This window comes from Rhopalosiphum maidis, chromosome 3 (assembly GCF_003676215.2).
Source record: "Rhopalosiphum maidis isolate BTI-1 chromosome 3, ASM367621v3, whole genome shotgun sequence".
Taxonomy (NCBI): Eukaryota; Metazoa; Arthropoda; class Insecta; order Hemiptera; family Aphididae; genus Rhopalosiphum; species Rhopalosiphum maidis.
The window spans coordinates 17,142,712-17,152,380 of NC_040879.1; the positions used below are offsets into that span (position 1 = coordinate 17,142,712).

The following is a 9,669-nucleotide window of genomic DNA, read 5'->3' on the forward strand; positions in this document are numbered from 1 at the left end:
ACTTCCAAAAATGCAAGAAAAAATTAATATTAAATAAACTTTCTACAATGTTAGATGTAGTCCGAAACACATTTTCTACTTATGAAAAACCACGTTATTAAATAATCAGTGTATACTAAAAAAAAAAAAAAAATATACAAATTTAGGTAAGAACCAAGTACTTTCTGATAAAATTATAATACAAATTTAAATTACGGGGATTATTTTAAAAATGTTCAAAATGTTTATAATGGAAAACTTTTAATATTAAACAGTATTATTTATGTTAAATACACTAATATTGGAATGGATCATTTTGATTATTTTGTTGCAAATCAGAATGATAGAAATGACAGAAATTATATTTATAATTATATAGTACCAGTGACTTGATATTTTGATACATCTACCTGATATAATGCATTATATAATATTATAAAACGTATACAAATACATTTAAAATAAATTCCAAAACTAATATATTTTTTTGATATATTCAGATTGTATATTTACCATTTTTAAATTTCTTAAACCGGATCATTTAAAAGGTCAATTTTTTAAATTTTAATGGCATCAAAAAAAAATGTCAAGACTATTTTTAACGACTATGATCATTAAATTACGACGAAATTTATAGACGAATTACGACAAATTATTTTTGGATTTAATTGGATATATCACCATGTATCCATATATCCATGTACATATTTACGATGATCAGGCAATACGCTTAGATTTATTATAAGTACTGATCGTTAATTTTGTGAATTCGAATGCAAGGTTACGGGGAATACGCCCCGCTACGCTACCATATCGTCGTGAATGGTCGCGTACCACCAGACACCGAGTCACTCGCCGGCGGCGGTGAATTCTACGCTTGGACAAGCGTATATATAAAGCAGATCGCCGTCGACAAACTTTACACTCAGTCAACGTTTAGTGAATCAAACACACTCAACAACCAAAAAAAAAAACTTATTTATTTACCATGGCAATCCAAGTAAGTGTATCAATACGTATATAATTAGTTATGTTACATTTTTTTTAAATACCATAAGTACGTTGCCTTTTGTCATTCGATCATAAAAACCGACCGCTCCGATGATAAAGTTTAACGCATTAAATTGCATATTTACATGCCTCTAAGTGTGACATACACAAACATTTTATTATAGGCTATACTTTAAAATACCTATTTTTTATTTAACTATTTTAATGTCATTCAAAATTTTGATGTACTATTTTTTAAGTAAATCTTTTTACTTAATATAACACCCCATTGGAGACAAATAACGTTAGGTACTTTTTATTTTTGATTCGATTCAAGTTCAATTTGAAAGACAACCTTTCGGCATTCGGCTAGACTTATAATTACAGGGCAGCTACCGATCCACGAGAAAGTGTTTCAATCAATTAACGTGGTAGTAATTTAGTCGTTAATACATAACATAATATTATAGATCGGTGACTAACCTTGTACCTTAAGTGGTGTAAACTATAACAATGTCTTATCGATTTTTCATAAATACGGTATAGGCAATAATAACAATAATAATAATATCACGCAATATCAATCATTATTCTACCAACACAGAGAGTTTAATTACCTGGTATAATATCATACCATGGTAGGTACATTATAATCGTCTATTGCCGATACCAATGAATTAAAAACGTTGCCGTCCTTAAATTAAATAATACGAAAAATAAGTAATTTAACAGAACTAAATAACGATAATCATATATATTACATAATATCATGGCGTGTGACATCGCGTCAGTTAGAAAAACTCATATAATATCATATTAACTTGTGCCATTCTCTTGTTACAGACCGTCGCCGTATTCGCCTGCGTGCTCGCCGCCGCAATCGCCGCCCCAGCATACCCGACTCCGGCTGCTTACCCAGCACCCGCCGCCGCCTACCCAGCACCCGCTTACTCCGCACCCAAGTCTTACGCCCCGGAACCCGCCTACGCCCCGGCCCCGTACAACTTCGAATACAGCGTGCACGATGACGCCACATATGACATCAAGAGCCAATCCGAATACAGCGACGGCAACGGATACGTCAAGGGATCCTACAGCCTTGTCGAACCCGATGGCACCAAGAGAATCGTCGAATACACCGCCGACGACTACAACGGTTTCGTCGCCGAAGTGAAGAAAGAAGGCACACCCTCTTACAGCTCCGCCCCGGCCTACAAGCCCGCATACAAGGCCCCAGCTTACCCAGCTGCCCCAGCCTACCCATCGGCCCCAGCTTACCCAGCAGCCGCCCCAGCCTACAAGCCAGCTTACTCCGCTCCGGCTTACTCCGCCCCGGCTTACTCTGCCCCGGCTTACACCACACCAGCTTACCCAGCTGCCCCAGCCTACCCAGCTGCCCCAGCCTACCCAGCTGCCCCAGCCTACCCAGCTGCCCCAGCTTACGGATACTCCACCCCCGCCCCAGCCTACAAGCAATCGTACGCCGCCCCAGCATACAAACAATACTAATTTATAATGAATTCTAGAAACAAATAATTTATTGTATTTTTGTGTAAATAAAATTTCAAATTGCCAAATCAATGTTTTATTTTTTTTTTTACTTAGACTTACTCTCATAATATCAACGTCTACAATCTGAATTGTTGGTCTTTGGGTTATACTGGTAACTATTTAAGTAACCAAGTACCTAAAAATTACTTTTTACATTTATTTATCACACCATTTGGGGAAAATATGATGTCCAGGGGGGTACCGCTCGTGTTTTTTGGAAGGTGTTTTTCAATATAAAAATTATTAAATCAACGACCTTTGGAATAATAAATATCTGTAACAAGTTAAAAACTCGACGAAGAACCCTTTTACATCAGTGAAATTATTCCTGCGACTATTGATTGACCGACAAATCGGCAAAAATTACTTTTTACATTTATTTATCACACCATTTGGGGAAAATATGATGTCCAGGGGGGTACCGCTCGTGTTGTTTGGAAGCTGTTTTTCAAAAACAAAAATTATTAAATCGCTTTTGGAATAATAAATTATATTTAATATGTGATTTTCTGGAAATATATTTGAACCTAAGCTAAGTTTTGTATACCAAACGATTCGGCGTGTAATTATCTATCAGAAAAATATAAATCATAAAGTTTGGTTGTGTATTATAGGTTTTTTACAACATATGGTCCGCAAAGTTAAGAAATAACGTATTCGCAGCTATTCGTAAGCAGCATGGACGTTTTTCAAAAATATATGAAAACCTATTTTCTTTAATATTGCACATATCGACTTGATTTTTATTTTTAAATAATCAGAATGGTATCCTTAGTCATATTTTACTGATGGAAAATTTCCATCAACCCTAAAACGATATAATGGGGTGAAAATTACGGTATTGTGGATCGTCAAAACACATAATTTTTCGAAGCAATTTAAAAATAAAAAAATCATAGTACTTTAGCAAATGTTATATGAAACTATTCAACACATAGTGGTCTATCAGAAAAAATTATGTTCATAATCATTAGGTAAAAAAGAAGGAATAATAGCCTTATTACGTTCAAAAACGAAAAAAACGCGCTAAAACGATGAAAATATACTGAATAATTTATGTTTAATACGTAATTTTCTGGAAATATATTTGAACCTAAGCTAAGTTTTGTATACCAAACGATTCGGCGTGTAATTATCTATCAGAAAAATATAAATCATAAAGTTTGGTTGTGTATTATAGGTTTTTTACAACATATGGTCCGCAAAGTTAAGAAATAACGTATTCGCAGCTATTCGTAAGCAGCATGGACGTTTTTCAAAAATATATGAAAACCTATTTTCTTTAATATTGCACATATCGACTTGATTTTTATTTTTAAATAATCGGAATGGTATCCTTAGTCATATTTTACTGATGGAAAATTTCCATCAACCCTAAAACGATATAATGGGGTGAAAATTACGGTATTGTGGATCGTCAAAACACATAATTTTTCGAAGCAATTTAAAAATAAAAAAATCATAGTACTTTAGCAAATGTTATATGAAACTATTCAACACATAGTGGTCTATCAGAAAAAATTATGTTCATAATCATTAGGTAAAAAAGAAGGAATAATAGCCTTATTACGTTCAAAAACGAAAAAACGCGCTAAAACGATGAAAATATACTGAATAATTTATGTTTAATACGTAATTTTCTGGAAATATATTTGAACCTAAGCTAAGTTTTGTATACCAAACGATTCGGCGTGTAATTATCTATCAGAAAAATATAAATCATAAAGTTTGGTTGTGTATTATAGGTTTTTTACAACATATGGTCCGCAAAGTTAAGAAATAACGTATTCGCAGCTATTCGTAAACAGCATGGACGTTTTTCAAAAATATATGAAAACCTATTTTCTTTAATATTTCACATATCGACTTGATTTTTATTTTTAAATAATCAGAATGGTATCCTTAGTCATATTTTACTGATGGAAAATTTCCATCAACCCTAAAACGATATAATGGGGTGAAAATTACGGTATTGTGGATCGTCAAAACACATAATTTTTCGAAGCAATTTAAAAATAAAAAAATCATAGTACTTTAGCAAATGTTATATGAAACTATTCAACACATAGTGGTCTATCAGAAAAAATTATGTTCATAATCATTAGGTAAAAAAGAAGGAATAATAGCCTTATTACGTTCAAAAACGAAAAAACGCGCTAAAACGATGAAAATATACTGAATAATTTATGTTTAATACGTAATTTTCTGGAAATATATTTGAACCTAAGCTAAGTTTTGTATACCAAACGATTCGGAGTGTAATTATCTATCAGAAAAATATAAATCATAAAGTTTGGTTGTGTATTATAGGTTTTTTACAACATATGGTCCGCAAAGTTAAGAAATAACGTATTCGCAGCTATTCGTAAACAGCATGGACGTTTTTCAAAAATATATGAAAACCTATTTTCTTTAATATTTCACATATCGACTTGATTTTTATTTTTAAATAATCAGAATGGTATCCTTAGTCATATTTTACTGATGGAAAATTTCCATCAACCCTAAAACGATATAATGGGGTGAAAATTACGGTATTGTGGATCGTCAAAACACATAATTTTTCGAAGCAATTTAAAAATAAAAAAATCATAGTACTTTAGCAAATGTTATATGAAACTATTCAACACATAGTGGTCTATCAGAAAAAATTATGTTCATAATCTTATGTTGACATTACGGTATGCACTTTTAAAATAACAGAGCAATGAATAATTTAAAAAAACCATAAAAAAAAAATACCAAGTAGAAATATTTTAAGCATATATGTATTGTTTCTATCTACCATGTATAGGAATTTATCATTTCTTAATTATTAAAAGTACTTTTAAAATAATTTTTCTGTACAATTTGTTTCGAACTCTGCTGCAGTGGCTTCCACCCAATTTACCACGGTAAAAAACGTGTTTCCACGGGTAAACCGATATCTGTATAGTGTTAAAAGGTATATAATATGTTTCACGTAGGTATACAATAAACCCCCCTGTGACTTTCGCGATCAATTCCAGTAAAAGTAAGTACCGATTTAACTTGTAGCAACACACTATACCTATATCCGTCATACTTTATTCCGAATGCCGTTGTATGCTTTATTAGCATTAAGAATAATAATCGTTATTGGGTATCCATTAATAAATGATAATATCGATGACATTAGTGGTCCTAACCGAATCATGCCTATCTGACATTTTTACCATAATTACCAATTAAAAGATAAAATTATGGTCGTGCGAACCGTTTTGGCAATTTTGATTTTTTCATTAGAGCATAACATGTTTTGTATAGTATTGTTATCGCAATTTCTGAACAATATTTTGAGCACTTAAGGAACGTGCAAATGTTTCACCCGCCACTGTACCATACAGTACCATGGATCGTGACTGAATGATTTCCTCCCGTCATATAGATGAATAGACAATTATTTTTAATAACTTTCTTAGCATCTCGTCGTAGACAAAATTAATTGATAAAATAATTGTTATTAACAAACAACGTCTATATACATTCTATCTGACAAACCAGTCTCCAGTCTAAAACGGTTGTTGCGTAAATATCTTCAGCCAACACGAACCATAAATAAAATAATCAACTTACTTAGTAAATCTTTGAATCTAAAAAAGAAGGGTACGTTTTAATAAATAATCATTATCGAAGTTATATGGAAAAATCAATACGGTATAGAGTTTATTAGAACTTATTGACTCCAAACTGAGATTTTGATACCTCGAAAAATCATGAAAAACATATCATAATGAAGTTTAACAGTAGGTACTAATAATTGACAGTATACATTTAAAAAAAATTAACAAACGATTAAAACTTCCAAAAATGCAAGAAAAAATTAATATTAAATAAACTTTCTACAATGTTAGATGTAGTCCGAAACACATTTTCTACTTATGAAAAACCACGTTATTAAATAATCAGTGTATACTAAAAAAAAAAAAAAAATATACAAATTTAGGTAAGAACCAAGTACTTTCTGATAAAATTATAATACAAATTTAAATTACGGGGATTATTTTAAAAATGTTCAAAATGTTTATAATGGAAAACTTTTAATATTAAACAGTATTATTTATGTTAAATACACTAATATTGGAATGGATCATTTTGATTATTTTGTTGCAAATCAGAATGATAGAAATGACAGAAATTATATTTATAATTATATAGTACCAGTGACTTGATATTTTGATACATCTACCTGATATAATGCATTATATAATATTATAAAACGTATACAAATACATTTAAAATAAATTCCAAAACTAATATATTTTTTTGATATATTCAGATTGTATATTTACCATTTTTAAATTTCTTAAACCGGATCATTTAAAAGGTCAATTTTTTAAATTTTAATGGCATCAAAAAAAAATGTCAAGACTATTTTTAACGACTATGATCATTAAATTACGACGAAATTTATAGACGAATTACGACAAATTATTTTTGGATTTAATTGGATATATCACCATGTATCCATATATCCATGTACATATTTACGATGATCAGGCAATACGCTTAGATTTATTATAAGTACTGATCGTTAATTTTGTGAATTCGAATGCAAGGTTACGGGGAATACGCCCCGCTACGCTACCATATCGTCGTGAATGGTCGCGTACCACCAGACACCGAGTCACTCGCCGGCGGCGGTGAATTCTACGCTTGGACAAGCGTATATATAAAGCAGATCGCCGTCGACAAACTTTACACTCAGTCAACGTTTAGTGAATCAAACACACTCAACAACCAAAAAAAAAAAACTTATTTATTTACCATGGCAATCCAAGTAAGTGTATCAATACGTATATAATTAGTTATGTTACATTTTTTTTAAACACCATAAGTACGTTGCCTTTTGTCATTGGATCATAAAAACCGACCGCTCCGATGATAAAGTTTAACGCATTAAATTGCATATTTACATGCCTCTAAGTGTGACATACACAAACATTTTATTATAGGCTATACTTTAAAATACCTATTTTTTATTTAACTATTTTAATGTCATTCAAAATTTTGATGAACTATTTTTAAGTAAATCTTTTTACTTAATATAACACCCCATTGGAGACAAATAACGTTAGGTACTTTTTATTTTTGATTCGATTCAAGTTCAATTTGAAAGACAACCTTTCGGCATTCGGCTAGACTTATAATTACAGGGCAGCTACCGATCCACGAGAAAGTGTTTCAATTAATTAACGTGGTAGTAATTTAGTCGTTAATACATAACATAATATTATAGATCGGTGACTAACCTTGTACCTTAAGTGGTGTAACTATAACAATGTCTTATCGATTTTTCATAAATACGGTATAGGCAATAATAACAATAATAATAATATCACGCAATATCAATCATTATTCTACCAACACAGAGAGTTTAATTACCTGGTATAATATCATACCATGGTAGGTACATTATAATCGTCTATTGCCGATACCAATGAATTATAAACGTTGCCGTCCTTAAATTAAATAATACAAAAAATAAGTAATTTAACAGAACTAAATAACGATAATCATATATATTACATAATATCATGGCGTGTGACATCGCGTCAGTTAGAAAAACTCATATAATATCATATTAACTTGTGCCATTCTCTTGTTACAGACCGTCGCCGTATTCGCCTGCGTGCTCGCCGCCGCAATCGCCGCCCCAGCATACCCGACTCCGGCTGCTTACCCAGCACCCGCCGCCGCCTACCCAGCACCCGCTTACTCCGCACCCAAGTCTTACGCCCCGGAACCCGCCTACGCCCCGGCCCCGTACAACTTCGAATACAGCGTGCACGATGACGCCACATATGACATCAAGAGCCAATCCGAATACAGCGACGGCAACGGATACGTCAAGGGATCCTACAGCCTTGTCGAACCCGATGGCACCAAGAGAATCGTCGAATACACCGCCGACGACTACAACGGTTTCGTCGCCGAAGTGAAGAAAGAAGGCACACCCTCTTACAGCTCCGCCCCGGCCTACAAGCCCGCATACAAGGCCCCAGCTTACCCAGCTGCCCCAGCCTACCCATCGGCCCCAGCTTACCCAGCAGCCGCCCCAGCCTACAAGCCAGCTTACTCCGCTCCGGCTTACTCCGCCCCGGCTTACTCTGCCCCGGCTTACACCACACCAGCTTACCCAGCTGCCCCAGCCTACCCAGCTGCCCCAGCCTACCCAGCTGCCCCAGCTTACGGATACTCCACCCCCGCCCCAGCCTACAAGCAATCGTACGCCGCCCCAGCATACAAACAATACTAATTTATAATGAATTCTAGAAACAAATAATTTATTGTATTTTTGTGTAAATAAAATTTCAAATTGCCAAATCAATGTTTTATTTTTTTTTTTACTTAGACTTACTCTCATAATATCAACGTCTACAATCTGAATTGTTGGTCTTTGGGTTATACTGGTAACTATTTAAGTAACCAAGTACCTAAAAATTACTTTTTACATTTATTTATCACACCATTTGGGGAAAATATGATGTCCAGGGGGGTACCGCTCGTGTTTTTTGGAAGGTGTTTTTCAATATAAAAATTATTAAATCAATGACCTATGGAATAATAAATTATATTTTATGTGATTTTCTGGAAATATATTTGAACCTATGCTAAGTTTTGTATACCTAACGATTCGGCGTGTAATTATCTATCAGAAAAATATAAATCATAAAGTTTGGTTGTGTATTATAGGTTTTTTACAACATATGTTCCGCAAAGTTAAGAAATAACGTATTCGCAGCTATACGTAAGCCGCCTGGACGTTTTTCAAAAATATAAGAAAACCTATTTTCTTTAATATAGGGTGACCATACGTCCCGTTTTTCCACTTTGTGTCCCGTTGTCCCGACAAAAGTTATACGGGACGCATTTTGTCCCGTATTTTCAAGTAGGTCCCGTATTATTCCCGTTTTTATTCTACGATATTTTTGTATCACAATATTCAATAGAACATCTAATCTATACTTATCAGAATTATTTTTAGATTTTTGTCTTAACAATAAATTATTATAATTACCGCGAGTTGAAAATAGAGAACTAATAATGTCACATCATTATCGACAACGTTAAACCGACGATTATAAATACTAATGATATAACGATAACGTACAAAATGTTATTAATATT

At 33.1% G+C, this 9,669-nt stretch overlaps 1 protein-coding gene across 1 annotated transcript; it reads left to right on the forward strand.

Moving 5' to 3' along the window:
• Positions 1-897: 897 nt before the first annotated feature.
• LOC113556293 (adhesive plaque matrix protein-like) lies at positions 898-8,869 on the forward strand. Its single transcript, XM_026961147.1, has 3 exons — positions 898-979; positions 1,813-2,471; positions 8,152-8,869. The coding sequence occupies exons 1-3, from the start codon at positions 968-970 to the stop codon at positions 8,795-8,797; spliced, it is 1,317 nt and encodes a 438-aa protein (XP_026816948.1). The 5' UTR covers positions 898-967; the 3' UTR covers positions 8,798-8,869.
• The last annotated feature ends 800 nt before the right edge of the window (positions 8,870-9,669 follow it).